Source organism: Leiobunum rupestre, chromosome 7 (genome assembly GCF_980474605.1).
Source record: "Leiobunum rupestre chromosome 7, qqLeiRupe1.1.hap1, whole genome shotgun sequence".
Classification (NCBI taxonomy): domain Eukaryota; kingdom Metazoa; phylum Arthropoda; class Arachnida; order Opiliones; family Sclerosomatidae; genus Leiobunum; species Leiobunum rupestre.
Genome location: NC_143390.1, coordinates 4276545 through 4294290, shown reverse-complemented (window position 1 = coordinate 4294290; position 17746 = coordinate 4276545). Strand labels below are relative to the sequence as shown.

Sequence of the window (17746 nt, the reverse complement as noted above, 5' to 3'; positions counted from 1 at the left end):
ATCAGCTGCAAGCCTGAAAATTAGAGCTTTGCCGACTTGGTCATTGACTCTTTGTATCACGTGATACGTCATGTGAGGAAACATCATAACTCACGTGAGAGCAGAACGATAGATCGCTTATTTTAGGTATCGGAGATTCATTGGCTGCAATAATAAATGCTAGACTGGAAATTATTAGTTAACGGTAATTCCTTCAACTTAAAAAGCGTGCGTTAATGGGAACCAGAAACTTCATTATTCCACAATGTAGATCCAACCCCTAAAATACCCTTTATTTAATATGAAATCATTTGCTAGCTTTTGTACTACAAATTTACTCAGATTGAAATAAGTATTAAAAAAAATCGGTTTACTCTTTCCTTATTACTAAAAACTTGTTGAGGTTAACGGTAATAGTTAGTGTAGGGAGCTGTTGGCTCGATCTCGTGGCATGCAGGGCTTGCCACCACCCTCCTACGCATTGTAACCCGGCCACCTGAATTAATGGCTTCAAAAGTCGCATGATGACTTAGGCCTAAGGTGGTGCCTTGGGTATTAGCCTAGCTGATTATTATTATTATTATTAAACTTGTTGTAAGATGTTATTTAAAAGCATAAAAATATTTTTCATTTGTATAATTTTTTCAATCCGACCGTTTTCCAACCATGTCACCTCGGGGAACTTGCAGTTGGTAGACACGATTCACGTTTTCTCAAAAGTTAACACAGTGAGAAGCTTAGCAGAATCTGCTTTGGATAAATCATCCTAGACACTTAGGGCCTAGTGCTGAGACGTTTTGCGATTCCTGTTAATTTTAACCGGATTGCAATTTTGCGTTTCGGATTTAGCGAGCTGATTATTTCGCGATCCTCGCAATCGAAAGCGCGGTGCAGAGACGTTTTAGCGATGCCTGTAGGCTGTTAATCGGATTATTTTGTAATTTTTCTATCGCAAAGTCAAGGACCAATAAGAGAGCTCGATTTTTGACGCGAAAAGCCGTCTGCTTTTCTTTCGAATCGTTTGGCGCAATTTCAGCCAAGAACGCGATTTTCCTCTCCATTGGTCTAGATAGTTTTCTTATATATATTTATTGATTTCGTTAAGTATTGTATATTTTTGGTTCTATATTTATTTACAACATGGGAAAACCTAAAGCAGGAGATGACCGTTAAACAAAATACTCTCCAAGGGAGCTTGAAGCCCTTAGACGCGAGACAAGAGTTAATAACAAGATAAATATGCACCGGGAAAATGAACCAAACCAAAGCGGACGTTGATGCTGCATGGAACGAAATAGCGGGGGTGGTCACGGCAGTTGGTAAAGGTGCTACCAGAACAGGCCAACAGGTTCGAAAAAAAGTGGGTGGACCTCAAAAGTAGGGTGAAAAAAATACCCAGGCCCTGGATAGAGAAAAAGAAAACTGGAGGAGGAAAATCCCAAATACCAGAACTATCAGATCTCGAAATGAGAGTAGTTTGTTTAATTGGAGAGGTTTCATTGTATGGCATTTCTGGAGAAGCTGGAGGAATTGACTCCTTTGAGATTAGGAAGCACATTAGTTTTTATATGCTGCAGATACAGGCCGGCCTCGTAGTATGGTTCATGGTCAAGGTTGGGCCTTATCTTTTCCAAATTTGTAATAAAAACTCTTCTTGGAAGGCGATAATGAGCTAAAAAGTCGCGTTCAAATAATTCCAATGGATATGGTCTTTCATGATATACTTTTTCTCCATTTAAATCACGTTCTATGTCTATTCCTCGATTAATTTCCTGAGGTCTCTGCAAGGCAATCATAGCAACGAACTCTGCCATTTTTGCGTCTTTTCGCGCCTAGCGAATGCCCAAGACCACTCGCAAAATAAACAGAGCGACTTCCTGTTATTTTTGCGAGCGAGATGTCTCTGCACACCGATTTGGCGCGAAGTTCGATAGCACGCGCGTTTTCTGTTAATTTAGCGAGGAATCGCTATTTTGCGATACTTAAAAACGTCTCTGCACCTGGCCCTTAGTTAAGATAGGAGGAATGGCCGCGGGAACGGCTCACCGTTCAAATTTAAACTAACTTTAAAGAAGACAAAGAATTTGCGAACTTTATCTGGTGGGCCTCTATTTATATTGCTAGAAATTTTTCATACAAATTTTTTATCAATAACTACCTAAATTGGAAACTCTTAACAAATATTTGATACATTTTCATTACAAGTTACGAGTACTGATGTGCCATACGCGAAGCATTTCACCTGCAGTTTTTCCACTCGTCTATGTGACTTAAGCTACAAAATTTCAGTCTCATGTTTCAGATAATTTTTACCTGGACATACAAAAACATCATAACATAAACAGTAAATTAAATCGATTGCTATAGAATACCAAAGTAATAACAGTTTGGTAATAAAAACCAAACAAAATGAATTAGTAAAGGATGATCGAATTAGCGAATAAGTAGATTAGTCCATTATGAAAAGGGATACTAAAGGGTCAACGTAGGCACCATTGGTCAACGGATTTTAATGAAAATTTACAGTAATGTTACTATAGCTATACGAATAGCGAATATAAAGTGGTTTCTAAAAATATGAAGTGGTTATTCTTTTATGTCGAAATGTATGATACCCCAGAAAAATTTAATTCGTAAAAGACCATTTCAGTACCCCTTTACAAAATATTGAATAAATTCCTCAATTTTTATATCAACTGGTCAAACCCGCATTAAGTATTTAATGTAGGCTGACTAAAACGGTAGGCTACTCCGATTTAACGTTAATAATATAGTTCGTAAAGTATAGAGTTATATACGCAAAAAAAATAATTGTGGGGGGTGCCATTTTGGGTCCATTTACGGAAACTGTCCAACTTCAAAAACTAATTGAACAGTTTTTATTGTAGTACGCAACGAGACCTTTCTAAAAACAAATTATTTTATTAGAGTATTTTATTATGTATTACTAAAAAAAGATTTGAATTTTTCCTACAAATTTGAAAAAAAATGTTACCTTAATTTTTGATATATGGAGCCAGTGCGGCAGTAAACCTGTTGCACGCGTGCATTTTTCGGTTGATGTTATTGTTATGGCATAATTTTATTTTTGTGATTCAGTAGTGAAAATGGCTGACATATCTGATTATCCAGTATGCTCTATTGGCGAATTCAACAAAGAAACTTGTCATAAAACGACGCAATGTTCCTCTAAGGGTATTTACTCATTTAATGATATTACTGATATTGAAAAGCAGTTGCTTCAGATTCGATCCAATACCCATTTTAAGACATTAAAAGCAGTGTGTTATCACCATCACGCTCTACTTTTGGTCAGATATGAAAGCTTACAAAAGACTTGTTTCAATCCTTTCAAACGTCACAAGAAAGCATTGTCTAGTAAGATCACATATAATATACATAAATATTTTAAGAAATCAGAGAAATAGCCGAAGTTTCCTAAGCCTCGGTCCAATTTTTGCGTCTCGATTGACACGCTGTGTTAAATTAACACTAAAGACGCGAAATACAGTCAAAGCTTATAACACTTTATCTCGTGATTTCAAGTGAAAATAGTTTATTTGCTTTCTAGAAAATGATAGTTTGTTTTCCGAACATTTCTGAATCCATTGAGTTAGTCGTCCCTTTTTAGTAACTTATGACATTATTAAACTTTAACTAAAAAACCGCATAGCGCTATAAGAAAAACTTTTAACTGGATAACATTACCTGTTGGGCACGCAAAGCACCGCCTTTCATCTTATAGTCCAAGAGCCCATGCCAAAATAAGCAAGTGATAAGGTACACAGTGGATGATTTAATTTTTGAAAAACATTTCTGATGGTTACACAATATCTGCAAGTCTTACGGGCCGGAGTGGGGGCTTTTGGGAAATATAAGCTAAGTGACGTCACATTCGGAGACCCATAAGGCAAGCGATAAGGTACACGATCAAAACGTGGTCCATATACTAGCCATTTGTATTTACAAGGTGAAATTATGAAGTCTTATAAAGAAAGTGGGGCCATACGTCATATAAGACTGATGAGGTCATCACCCAAAACCACCAATAACAAACCTATAAGGTACAAAGCTGAAAATAGCGCCATTCGATAGCTCTGAACCTGTTCTTTCAGAAACATATCAGTCTTACGACATAAATGGGGGCAAAAAAACGGCGGATAAGACTGATTTTGTCACACGCCACCCAATAAATTGAATTTAACGCGCCGTGCCCGGAAGAGCTCGGAACTTGCGTGAAGATACTTACGGAAAAGGTCTCTCGTGTCGTTTCTACCAGAAGACGCTGATTACGAATATTTGGGTTTAAGCACTCTAAATTGTGTTTTTGATTAGAAAATCGGCGTTTCAAAATGCTTGCAAAGAGTAATTTTAAACGAAAAGAGTTTCAGTAAAAGGTCTTTCTACAAATTAAAGTTGGTCTTCTTGTACCATATATTTTGTCTTTCTTAACCTGTAACTCAGTATAGCTTAATTTGAATAATGACATATTAATTTGGTGCATTAAGTAATTCATCTACAATCGCCAACATATTACATTTTACGATCGGGGAAATGTTCAGCCCTCGATAGGACGCAAAATAGTAGCTTCATTTTTTTTGGAAGCGCGGAATTAAAAATTTTTTCGCTAAAAACATTGTACCGTGAGTTTTATTTGTGACACAATTTGCTTATTATGTTATATTATGTTATATTTTAAAATATAATTGTAAAACGTTTTGATATGCTATAGCATTAATCGATCAAACGTTAGGCCTAAACACTCGAAACTGCAAGAAAATTCTTAGTAAAAAGAAAACAAATGAAAAACTCCAAGTATGCGTCAATAAAATTACCACACATTCCCAACGACGTTGATGGATTCCACCAAGTGTGCTAAAGACGTTTCACCTCTATTTCTCTCTCATATCTTACAACAACAAATAAAGATAATGAAGACCCCAATACTGGAATCGAACAACCTTCCATTAATAAATGTTGGAGAAACCTTACCTGAAAATACCGACAACTCTGATAACTTTCTCGCAACGAATATTGTAGAAACATTTCCCCAAAGTACCGACAACTTTGAAAACCTTCCCTCGACAAATTTTGGAGGAACCTTCCCTCAAAATAGCGACAACCCTTACGCTAGGAATGTACCTAAAAAAATTATATTGTTTTGCCAACAAGAAGTTAAGAAACACAATCGTATAAAATTGAAATTAATTAAATGTGAAAGTGTGCATTTCCAAGAAAACCCTAACAAATTCGCAGTGCTACTAAATGGCAAGGAAATGCCTCTAATAACTTAATGGAGAAACAAGCGCATTACCACGCAGTGTGTAGATCTTCCTATCAAAAGAGGGCAGAATTAAACGCAGCTTCCACAATCTTCTTGGCATTTATTGAGATCCGCTCACAAAGCTTCTTTTAATGCTTTGTGCGAATATATTGAAGAAACTGTAATTTAAAACGAAGAAGTTCACATGTAAAAGATTTAAATAACCAATATACAACTTTGGTTTCCGAGAATTATAAGGGTGACCCCTTGGATTTTGCCGAAGAGTGTTCTCTGCAATCTCTTGAATCCAAATTATTTCAGCATTTCGGAGACAAAATATAGAAAGGAGTCCAGGGAAATCAAAGAAGGGGAATTTTTTTCTATAAAAGTGACACGAAATTAGAGTCAGCATTAAAAATGACCTTCAACGAAAAACCTGAAACTACGATGAAAATTCAGGACGTTGTATTTAAACTACGTAACGAAATTCTAAAAGGTGATAAAACACCATTACCATCGAACCTACGTGTAGAAGACGTTTTTCAAGGAGAAGCGCATATTCCAGACCTTCTTACGAAGTTCATCAAGCTTCTTATAAATGGCCCTGATTTTAGACGTGGAAATACACCTAGAAACGCGCGTAGAATTTCGGCCATTTCGCAGGACTTAATATACGCTGTAACTAATGGTCACGTTAAACCATCAAAGCATCTACAGCTTGGTCTTGCAGTTAAAAGCATGAGTGGGAGTAGAAAAGTAGTCTACACACGGTAAACTACAGTTGTATGGAAGAAATTGAGACGGAACTTACTTTTTCATCTCTTGAAGAGAAAAGAGTGACTCCGAAGGGTATGAAGCTAGTCGGAAACACATTCGTTGACACAATTGATGGAAAGTGTACCCTACATGATACTGTTGGGATTGGCTTCCAGAATGTTGACGAGTTTTATCTAGAATGTGGTGAAATATTTGATACTAACCAAGATATATCTGAAGATAGTACGCTAAATAAAAGTAAATGAAGAGCGTTAACAGCCACTGGACTGGAGTTATCACCGTATCGAAATAGACCTCGAATGGGATCAAGTCGATTGATTCACGACCTTAACGTAGGAAAGTTTCCTCTCCGCGGGGAGTAAAAAGCGTACACCTTCTTTGCACGTGCTGCTTTGGAATTCATCGAAAAACTAATATTTCTAGATTGAGTGCGAAAAAACATTCTTTATATTTTCGCGGTTACTTCTAAGTTCTAACATTACGTACTATATTCAAGTATCCATAGATTATTTTTAATTAATAATTATTAAAATATTATTTATTTCATACATTAACGGTTTACCACTTACTCTTATTATGAGCATTTAACAGTTAATTAATTCAATTCAATTTTGTATGTTTATACAGCTACTGTTTTAACACGCAGTGTAAAAAAGCTCTCCTCCCCCCTACATTTATCTGTGAACGGCCTAAAACGTATTTTCCGCTTTATATTTGACAAAAATCGGAGCTTGGGGGAATAGAAGAGTAGACACGCGAACCCTTTTTACCGCGCGATAGGGAGCCATATTGTTGTCAAGCGACCTTTGTGAACAGAGGGGATTAAACTGAGGAGTTGGATTTTCTTCATTCGCTTTTTCCCAAAGAAAAGCAAGAATAGGTATATCTTAAAGATTTGTACAGGCTAACACTGCAAGTCAAATATCCCGCTTAGGAAAATGTTTAGTTAGTTCTAGTGCGTCGCATCGCGACGGAGGTGCCAACTGGATTCAAAAAAGGAAGCTCAACATCGACTTTTTAAAAAAATGCCCTTGACAGTGTGCCTTTAAGGCCCACCTAACAAAATCGGTGTGTTAGCGCAACCAATATATTGTCCAAACGGCGAAGGCAGCTTTTCAGCGCGATGCAATGTCAGCGGCTGAGCTTTGGACCACAAAATGCTCGAAATGCGGTAGCGATACAGCCGAAAAAAGAACGGCGAAGATGATAGACGAAGAGAAACAGCAAGGCATGGGCCAATATAAGATTTCATCTAGGACAAGACTCCCTGAATCCTCTAAAAGAACAACGGAAATAGGCTGTGAACCGGAACCAGGGTTGCCGAGCATCTAGTACAAATTTATTTTAGAGCGCTTTTTCCGGTGAATGTAACGACATCTATCGGAAACTTAATATTTTTTTATAATAGCGCCTTCTTGAAATAGTTCCGAGGTTTCATTATCAGCTGTAGCAGGGCCCCCACTCAAATATTCAATTTTTTTATAGGAAAAATAGGATTATTTTTCTAAAAATATAGGACTTTATGCATTTAAAAACAAATTTTATAGAAATAAATCTTTAGATTTTCACTTAAAAAATAAACTATTTAACCATTTTATCACAAAAATATACTTGTAGCTAACCATGTTAATAATAACAAAAGTATAGACTCGATGACTTGGTATAGGAATTTATTATATAGCTAAATCTAGCAATTTCACTTACGACGTAAATGGCGCGATTTTATATGGGTAAAATATCAAAATTATAGGATTTTATAGGACTTTTGGGGGATTTTGCTAAAAATATAGGACCACTGGGGGCCCTGGCTGTAGTTTTATAGTTTACTTTCATATTATTATTAAGGGCGGTGGCTCCGTCCAAATGGTCCTATCTCCGACCTCCGACTTCGGTCAGGTGTGGGCTGGATACGGGGCTTCGGCCCGGGCTAACGGAGAGGGGCTGGGCGAATTGGCCGCTTCGGCGGATTGGGTAGCCTGCTGTGGGGCTGCGGGCCTCCGTATGAGGGCACGGCGGACCCATCTCCCGGCCTTTTGGAGCCCCGCCGGGATCTCCGGTGCCGGGTTATGCGGGCTGCCGTGTGCCCGCCATTCCCCTTTAATAACTCTTTCCAATGGGCTTGGCTCTCTCCCTTCGTAGGTCGGCCGGAGTTGCTAGAGCATCCGTTCTCTATCCCACTGCTGTGTGCGAAGTGGCGGGCTGGTCGTCCCATTGCTGCACCTTCTGCTGGGTTGAGCGGCTTGCGTCGAGGGTGCGACCATCAGTAGTAGGGTTCTGCTACCCATGCTGGTTTTGTCACCTGTCCGGGCTTGTGGACGCTGACGTAGGGCATTCTGATGATAGGCGTCCGGTGGTGTGAATCTTTTTCTCACCGGTACACCGGGCTATAAATTCTGACAACATGTTAAGAACTGCGCATTCCCAAAATGTAGTAGTGATAGCCGCTACTATTACAAACTCTACATGAAAGGTGTTTCTTTTATAGCGTTTCCAAAGTTAAAAAGCTAACCTTTGTTATGAAAGCAATGGGTCGACTGGTTAGCCAAATTTAGGCCTAATTTTAATGTAAATAGCGTTAATTAACTGTCTACTTAACAAACAACGGTATCCAATCCTTTAACAACGGTATCGATACTTAGGGAATTAGTTTGTACTTCTCAATCAACAGTGTCAACTCCGATCACTATTCTAAAGACCACAGATTCAGCTTCTCTGACAGGAGTGCCTACACCTTCAATGACAGTGTCTACTGCAGTCTCTAGTCTATTGAACACAGATTCAACTCCTCTGACTCCAGTGTCTTCTTCACTAAGAACAATATCAACTCCTTCAGCAACGACTACTAATCCAGTCTCGCTATTTAAGGGAACAGTATGTGCTTCTAACTCAACATTGCCTACTCGTACCTCTATCCTCAAAACCACAGATTATCTGTCAATGGAATCTATTCCTATGAAAAAGTTTTCATCTATAGTGTCAAGTGTGCCTAGTTCAATAGCATCGAAGTCAACAACATCAATGTACATTCCAGTAGCTCCACTTCTAATGTAATCACTCCAAACTCCTTACTCACAACACCCAGCCAAAGTTCAATTACTGTGCACTCTCGACCAAAACCACCAAGAAAACTATTCATACTCAGGAAAAGAAGGTCTTTACTCAAAACTCCAGACTTAGCTGTAACTCCTCAAACACCATTTGGTCCACATTCTCCAGGCATAATACCAGTCTCAATTCAAAAAGTCCAGTTACCCTTCCTAATACTTCAGATTTAAGCCCAACTTCCCCTACGACTCTCAGAAAGCGATCGGAGGACGGTATTCTTCATGACCATGATTATATTTCTCCAATGACCAATCCCTGGGATGAGGAAATTGAAAATATAAGTACTGAAAATATCAATGAAGTTGATGATGGAAATGTTGGAAAATTACGCGATAAACGGTCCAATGAAACTACAACTTTGAAAGCTATGGTTTTCACTTCTTCTCATAAAAAAAGTGCAAATGTTTTCATCATACTCTTTTCCCAAAGAATGGGTTGTTACCGAATTCGATGAGGGTTTGAGAATTATTAAAATAAACTTTGAGACTGGAGGGGTTACAATTTCAGTAACGATTAGCCCAGACTTCGACTTATCCTTACGAATATTAATGCTACTGTCCACGAACACACCTTGCCCCCTAATTTAAGAAACAAATTAACATGCAAAGAAGATTTGACAAATTTATTCCCTTCACATCTCTGAAAGTACCCATGAAGAAGTATACAAATCTATATTTAGTGAAATACCGGTTCCGAATAGTCTATTTTGCTGGTTTACAAATGGTATTCGCCATAATGCGTGCAGTCTACTTTCCCAAATGAAAAGATGTGGCAAATATATAAACTTATGAAGCTACTTTCGCGGAGAGGTTTTTCGGAGAAAGAGGGAAAAGAAAAACAAGCATATTTCAAAAGATTAAGTCATTCAAGAACTAAAAATAGGTAAATGTAAGGAAAAATACCTACATAGAAAACTAAATAGGAGGAAAAAAATTAGTCGATTGATCATGGAGCCTGGAGGTTGTGTTGTGTTGAGAACCGCGAATAATAATAATTACGCTATGAAAATGTGGATGAGTGAAAGACAAAAAACTGGGGAACACAAAAACTAAACCTTTCCGAAACAATATTTATTTAAGACTAACGACAAAATAGATTTGAAAAATATAATAAAAAGCGTGTCGCGAGACATCAAATCACGGTATTTCGAACGAGACAAAAAAAATGCGAGTTCCGCGTGAAGTTTGAAAAGTAGAGCCAAAACAGTTAAATTTTCAACACCCTCCCCCGGAATGAACTTGATAGTTCATTATTAATCTTCATTATTATCAACTTCTAATGGGTAGACCAATTGTATCGGCCGTTTTATAACATTCCGATTTGGCAATCTCAAGTTACACGAACGCACAATTCCGTCGCTACGTCCTTTAACCAACTCGACAATTATTCCAGTTTTCCACAACAACCGTGGAACGTTGTCTGCAATTAAAGCGATATCCCCGACTTTGAAACGCGTACCGCTCTCCACTGGTTTTCGCTCGTGAGCTGCCGTAGCTCTAGAAGGTAATCTTTGTGCCAACGATTCCAAAACCGATCCAGCAAAGTCTGCTGGTGTCTATATTTTTGGATCAGTTCTTCCCTGGAGCTGGAGACCCATTCCGTTGCGCTGAAAATCTTTGACGGTAGAGTTGTCAGTCTTCCTTGGGTTAGGAAGTGCCCTGGCGTTAAAGGCATAGGTTCGCCTTTATCCGCGTACTCAAACGTGAGAGGACGAGAATTCAATGTGGCTGCGATTTCAGCCACCACCGTTTGCATCTGCTCCAAAGTGAGATACGCCTTCCCAATTGTTTTCTTAAGGTGGGTCTTGATGGAGCGAAGCATTCGTTCGTAAAATCCTCCCCACCAAGCCGCCTTTTCTACGATGTATTTCCATCTGATTCTGGAGCTCGCCAAGGAATCTTCCACAGCCTTACTTCTAATTGCTCCAAAGATCTCCTTGAGGTCTTGTTCAGCTCTCTTAAAGGTTAACGCGTTATCGCTGTAGATAACTGCCGGAATTCCGCGAAACGACATAAATCTTCGAAGCGAATATATGAATTTTTCTGCCGATAGGTCCGTGACCATTTCCAAATGAAGTGCTCTGGTCACCGCGCATGAAAATTAAGCAATATATGCTTTAGTTTGACCCGTTTCACCCTTGACGTATACTGGACCGCAAAAATCAATACCAGTCGTATTGAAAGCTGGAGATTTTGTTACTCGATCGCTGGGTAACGGTGCCATAATCGCGTTTCCCGGCTGACTTTTGAATTTTTTGCAAATAATGCAGAGTTTAATTCGCGATTTCACCTTCTGGCGCGACCGCAAAATCCAGTAACGCTCGCGAAGATCCGCTATAGTACCATTGATGCCCGCGTGCATCACCCGATTGTGATGGTAGTCGACGACGAGGTTCGTAAAACGATGCTTGTCTGGTAGTATCAGTGGATGTTTCTCGGCGTACGAGAAGTCCGCTTGTTGAAGGCGTCCGCCAACGCGAATCAGCTCGTCCGTGTCTAGGATGGGATCTAGCGCTGATATAATTGATTTCTTGTCAACCTTTTCTCCTTTGTGTAGCTTGAAAATTTCCTCCGTGAATGTTTCACTCTGGACTAAACGAACGATGGTTGTCTCCGCCGCTAGTAAATCTTCCGCCGTCAGTGGTGACATCAGCTTTCTGGTCTCTTTACCTCTGGCTCTGTTGGCCAGTCTAGAGATCCTTCCGACTACTCTGACTAATTTCTCAAAGTTGCCATACCTCTGCCAATCCAATACCGATACTGGAACTGGAGTCGTAGTGCAGCTTCCCTGGAATGCTGTTCCTTCGGTTATCTCCTTCAATTCCGGTTCGATTTTCTTCCGAAGCTCTGGGTCATTCTCGCGATCGTCGGAATTTACTTTAAATTTCGGCCAGTTCTCTTCCGGTTGTTTTAGCCACGTAGGACCTTCCCACCATTTTTTTAAATGCGCCACTGTTTTGATTTTGAGACCCCTTGTTGGGAAATCAGCCGGATTATCGACTCCGCTGACGTGGTTCCAATCGGATGGCCCTGTCAATTTCTGAATCTCGCTAACCCGATTGCTAATGAAAGGTAAGAAGTCTTTATGGCTCTTCCTAATCCATCCCAGCGCGATAGTTGAGTCGGTAAAGTATCTTACGCGGCTTATTCTATCCAAAAAATTGTTATGCTTTATTTGGCTCGTTAGTCTGGCTCCTAATAGCGCGCCTAAAAGCTCCAGACGTGGTAAACTAATTGTCGGTTCTTCCTGATTTCCTGGTACCACGCCGTCTGATTTTACCGTCCTTTTCACTTTGCTGACCGGTGGCGCGACCCTAGTTTTCGCCGCTACTAGGGTGCTTCCAAATTTTCCCGATTCGCACTCGTATCTCAAATAGACAACAGTCGCGAAAGCTTTCTCACTCGCGTCGCAAAAACACACGAGTTCTTGCGCTACAATCTTGTCTTGATCCGAATGTTGATGAAAATAGCACCTGGGTATGTTTATTTCGGTGATACGCGGAAGCTCCTCGCACCACTTGTCTAATTTGGAAGCCAAATCTTCCGGTAGTGGATCATCCCATATCCGATCCTTATCGTTCCATATTTCTTTCATTAGAAGTTTACCGTTAATCGTAAAAGGCGCGAGCAGTCCGAGTGGATCATATATCATAGCCACGATTTGTAGCACACCGCGTTTGGTGTTTTCCCGTTGGTCTAATTGATCTAAAAGTGATTTAATGTTGATGGAAAGTGTGTCCTGATCTGTATTCCAAGTTAAACCAAGAACTTTCGAATTCGTCCCGCCTCCTCCTTGAGGGATGTTGTTTTCCGTCCACGCTTGGCGAAGCTCCGGCGAATTCGTCTGGAACTTTCGAAGGTTCATGTTGGCGCGTTTGAAGACTTCTCTCGAGTCTTTGGACAGTTTCAGCGCGTCTTCCGTTGTTTGGCTCCCGCCTAGTAAATCGTCAACGTATTTCCGTTCTCGTATCATCTTCACAGCACGCGGGTACTCGGTTTCGACCGTTTTCAAATGATGTTCCACAGTGGCGTTCAAAAGGAATGGACTACATGTAGCCCCAAAGAGGACTCGCGTCAATCGATAGGTGTCAAACGTATTCTCGGTCGAGTCGGCGTTCCATAAAAACCGTACCGCGTCGCGGTCTTTCGGGTCGAGCGCTATCTGTATAAATGCCTTTTCGATGTCTGCGGTAAATGCCACTTCGTCAATACGAAAGCTAATTAAAAGATCTAGTATATTCCGATTCATATTTGGTCCTTGTTTAAGACAACTATTGAGTGATTGTTTTCCCTGCGCGTGTGATGACCCGTCACAAACCACTCTTAGGCTAGTAGTTTCGCAATCCGTCCGTTTAACTTACCGATGTGGTAGGTAAAATGTAGGCTTTTTTGGTTTCTCATTTTTTGGAACCTTTTCGAGTACTCCGTTGTCTATTTGCTCCTGCACTACCGCGTGATATTCTTTGTGCAAACTAGGATTTTCTCGAAATTTCTTGTAAAGATTTTCGGTTCTTCTTCTAGCAACCTTCCAATTATCTTCGAGCATCTCGGTATTTGAGCTCCAGAGAAGAGGTACCTGATACCTTTCCCCTACCCATTTAATTGCATTTTCAAATTGTTCTAACGTTTCGTCATTACCTGAATCTACGAGAGTTTCCGCCGGTTTTATCCCTAAGGTCTCTAGATCCCAAAATGTCTTAATTTGATTACTTAAATTGTCCTTAACAGTCGCGACGTGCATCGAAATGCTTTCACTGACTACCATATTTGTGGCGATATGTGACTGACCTTGGAGGGTCCACCCAAACAATGTTTTTGCCGCTACCAAAGCGGGTCCTAGCCTTTCAACTCTTTTCTCGCTAACGACTCTCCAATAGTAATCGTTCCCGATTAATAGCCCAATGCGCTCGTTCTGTAGTCCAATTTCTAAACTCCCATCCGCTAATTCCATCCCCCTTTTCCTAAAGAGAGATTCGGCTTCCTCCCCGGGTACCGATATTATGGCACTGCACAATTCTGGCCGTACTAAAGCTTCAATTTCAATTAATTTGCTCGGGTCCCTAAAATTTTTAACCGTGGGTTTTACCCTATTTGTGGTAATTCGTTGGCCTTCCTTATTCCCGAAACTATGAAGTGTTAACGTTTCCTTCCCTGTCACGGGTAAACGTAATGGTTTAGCTAAATCTTTCCTTATGTAAGTTCTCTGACTTCCATTGTCAAGTAGGCACCTAGCCCGTATTTCCGACCCTGTGTCGTTTTGGTCTGCCTTGGACAATAGTACGCCTGCAGTTTGTAAATAAACTACACCTCTAGCTTCCCGGAACTTGTAGTCCCCCTGGACTAAATTGGTCGAAGTCGTGACCGTAGTTTCCTTCCCCTCCTTGGGTTTCTCAACTTCTTTAGGACTGTTTTTTTTATTTTCCTCATCTTTTACAGTTTCTCCCTCACATAGAACTATATGGTGCAAGCCCCCGCACCCCTTACAAGGTGTGTCCCTTTTCCCGCATTCCCTAGCCATGTGGCTCCCTCCCAAGCAAATGTAGCATTTACCCTTCTTTCGTACCTGAACACGTCTCTCTGAGACCCCATACCGTTTGCATTCCTCAGAAACGTGATTATTTCGCCCACAAAATACGCAAAATTTTCTAGTTTTAGTGATGGTCGACAGGGTGGCTGCCGATGGTAGATTTTCCACACTACTTGACCATTTTCGTACCGACTCCTTATCCTTATCTCTTTTCCTTTCTCTATCTTTGTCATTGTTGCGCTTATAAAGAACAGCCGTGCGTTCTCTACACATGATTTCCCTGCCCAGAAACTTTATCAACTCGTCTACATTCATTGGCGAATTGTCCTTACGCTGTCGATTAAATTCTAGCGTTATTTCTTGGGGAATACTTCTCGTTATTATAGAGCAAAGAAACCTGCCATAACTCTGAGTCATTACGCCTAAAGATTCTAGTCCCCTAATTTGAACTTCAATTGTGTCAAACAATTGTCTAAGCGCCCCGATGTCGGTAGCTCTTCTTACTGGAGTCAAATTTAATAGCTTCTCTGTGAGCTCGTCCTCTAATGCGTTAGCGTCTCCATATCTGTCCGTCAGGAGTTTTATAGCGGCCTTGTAATTTTCTTTGGTCCGAGGTAAGCCCATTATTGTTCTTGGCGCTTTTCCCTCTAACAATGAATGCAAGTAATTAAACTTATCCGTTGTCCGTAATGATGACTCGTGTATGGACTCGAAACTCATCCAAAAGTCTTGCCAGGTGGATGTTGATCCGTCGTATTTGTTGATGGTAAGCTTGGGTAGTTTGACCGATGGTCTTGTAATTTCCCGCCGTACCGAACGCCCTAGTGCGCGGCTGCTGTGCCGTCCTTCCCGTCCGCTGGAGTCGCCATCTTCTCCAGATTCACTATCCGATGGTGGTAACGAACGTTCCTTAGAATTCTGAACATTATTTAGCTGAAGTTCCGCATTTGTAATCGCTGTGATAATCTGGCTATTAAACTCGAAAGCTTCATCCACCGCGTTGGATAAATCTGCCAGTTCCACTTCGTCCTCAAATTTGTCGTCCAACGTTTTTAACGTTTTAACCACCTCCTTCAGCTGGTTTCTTAACTGTGTTAGCGCATCCCCCTCCGGTCTCGGTTCCCCAAGTTGCGTATTCAATTCGGCTATGTAACCTTTCGCTTTGTCTCTAATTTTATCCCGTTTGACCTTCAAACGCTCTAAATTCGACATTTTTCTGACCGCTTAATTACTTGACTCGATTCAACACGCCTATTACTTTGCCTAAGTATCCGATCTAAAGCTTCCTGTCTTCCCGGGTTTCGGCACCATTATGTTGTGTTGAGAACCGCGAATAATAATAATTACGCTATGAAAATGTGGATGAGTGAAAGACAAAAAACTGGGGAACACAAAAACTAAACCTTTCCGAAACAATATTTATTTAAGACTAACGACAAAATAGATTTGAAAAATATAATAAAAAGCGTGTCGCGAGACATCAAATCACGGTATTTCGAACGAGACAAAAAAAAATGCGAGTTCCCAAATGAAAAGATGTGGCAAATATATAAACTTAAGAAGCTACTTTCGCGGAGAGGTTTTTCGGAGAAAGAGGGAAAAGAAAAACAAGCATATTTCAAAAGATTAAGTCAGTCACAAGTCATTCAAGAACTAAAAATAGGTAAATGTAAGGAAAAATACCTACATAGAAAACTAAATAGGAGGAAAAAAATTAGTCGATTGATCATGGAGCCTGGAGGTTGGAGAGGCTGTTAGTCGTAAAGGTGAATAATGGTTAGAGGATATACTTGGGAAAGGGTTGAATGAAGAAGATTTAGATTTTCCCAAGCTTTTCTTAGGGACTCAGCTCAAAATGAGTCACATGATCAGTAAAAAGCAATGGAGATGGCATCCACTGGTTATTCAGTGGTGCCTTTTCATGTATCATAAGTCACCGGGCCTATATAAATCACTAGAATCATCAGGCATCCTTCATTTGCCAATTACAAAACTTTGCTTCGCCATACAGATTATGAAGGACGAAAACCTAGTTTTCAACCATGTGTTCATCAAACTAGCCGAAGAAGCAAACAACAATTACCTTGAAGACTTCTAAAAATACTTCTCGCTGCTAATCGACGAAATTAAAATTAAAGAGGATCTGATCTATAGCAAAAAGACAGTTATTTGAAAAAGTTAAACCAGTAGCAACACATGCACTAGTTTTATGGTCAGAGGAGCAACCACTAACTTAAAATTTGCACTAGCCCACTTTCCCATTAATGCCTTTTCAGCAGATGAGCTTCATTTCTTGATTTGGCGTTGTATTGCCCTTTTGGAGTTGAAAGCCTTCCGAATGATAGCTGTCATTGGTGATGGGGCATCCACTAATAGGAAAGTTTTTACAAAGCATATGGGTGACGAAGAGCAATGCTATCGTTGTATTAATGTACATGCATTGGATCAAGAACGCTAAATTTATTATATTTTTGATCCACTCCATCTCATAAAAACTACACGGAACTGCTTCTTAAATAGCCGAGATGGTTGTCTCTACCGGCAAATGTATAAAAATGGACAGGATTTAATTTGGACCACCATCATCGATTTGTTTGAGTTGGAACGGAGCAGGTCAACGTTGCGAAAGGCACACAAACTAACAGATGACCATGTGTATCCCCAGTCTCAAGCCAAAATGAAAGTCAAACTGGCTACCCAAGTTCTTAGTTCTTCAGTTGCAAATGCAATTGAAGAAGAATTTGGTGAGTTAGTTTCAGAAACTACAAAATTTTTACGTACATTCAACTGGTGGTTTGATTGTATGAATGTAAAAAAACCAAAAGAAGGTTACCATACAAGAAGTACTTGGGTAAACCCTTACCAAACCCCAAATGATAGGAGGTTGAAGTGGATGAAAGAAGAATTTTTGGGATATCTGAGAGACTGGGAAGATCGTGTGAGGCAAAGAGTAAAATTAAATGGGGAACCGTATACGAATCAGGAGCGGAAGAAAATGCTTTAAGTCAGGAGACACTTTCTGGTCTCAAACAAACAAGTGAGTACATTAAAGGGCCATATTTTAGTTTGAGTCTCCCAAACATGCAAGAAATTGAT

General features: G+C 40.1%; 2 protein-coding genes across 2 annotated transcripts; both read right to left on the bottom strand.

Moving 5' to 3' along the window:
• Positions 1 to 11224: 11224 nt before the first annotated feature.
• LOC149933937 (uncharacterized) lies at positions 11225 to 13096 on the bottom strand. The gene has a single exon (XM_090153371.1). It carries the CDS (start codon positions 13094 to 13096, stop codon positions 11225 to 11227), a length of 1872 nt encoding a protein of 623 aa, XP_090009497.1.
• A 384-nt stretch (positions 13097 to 13480) lies between these two features.
• LOC149933936 (uncharacterized) lies at positions 13481 to 15862 on the bottom strand. Its single transcript, XM_090153369.1, has one exon. It carries the CDS (start codon positions 15860 to 15862, stop codon positions 13481 to 13483), a length of 2382 nt encoding a protein of 793 aa, XP_090009495.1.
• Positions 15863 to 17746: the final 1884 nt, after the last annotated feature.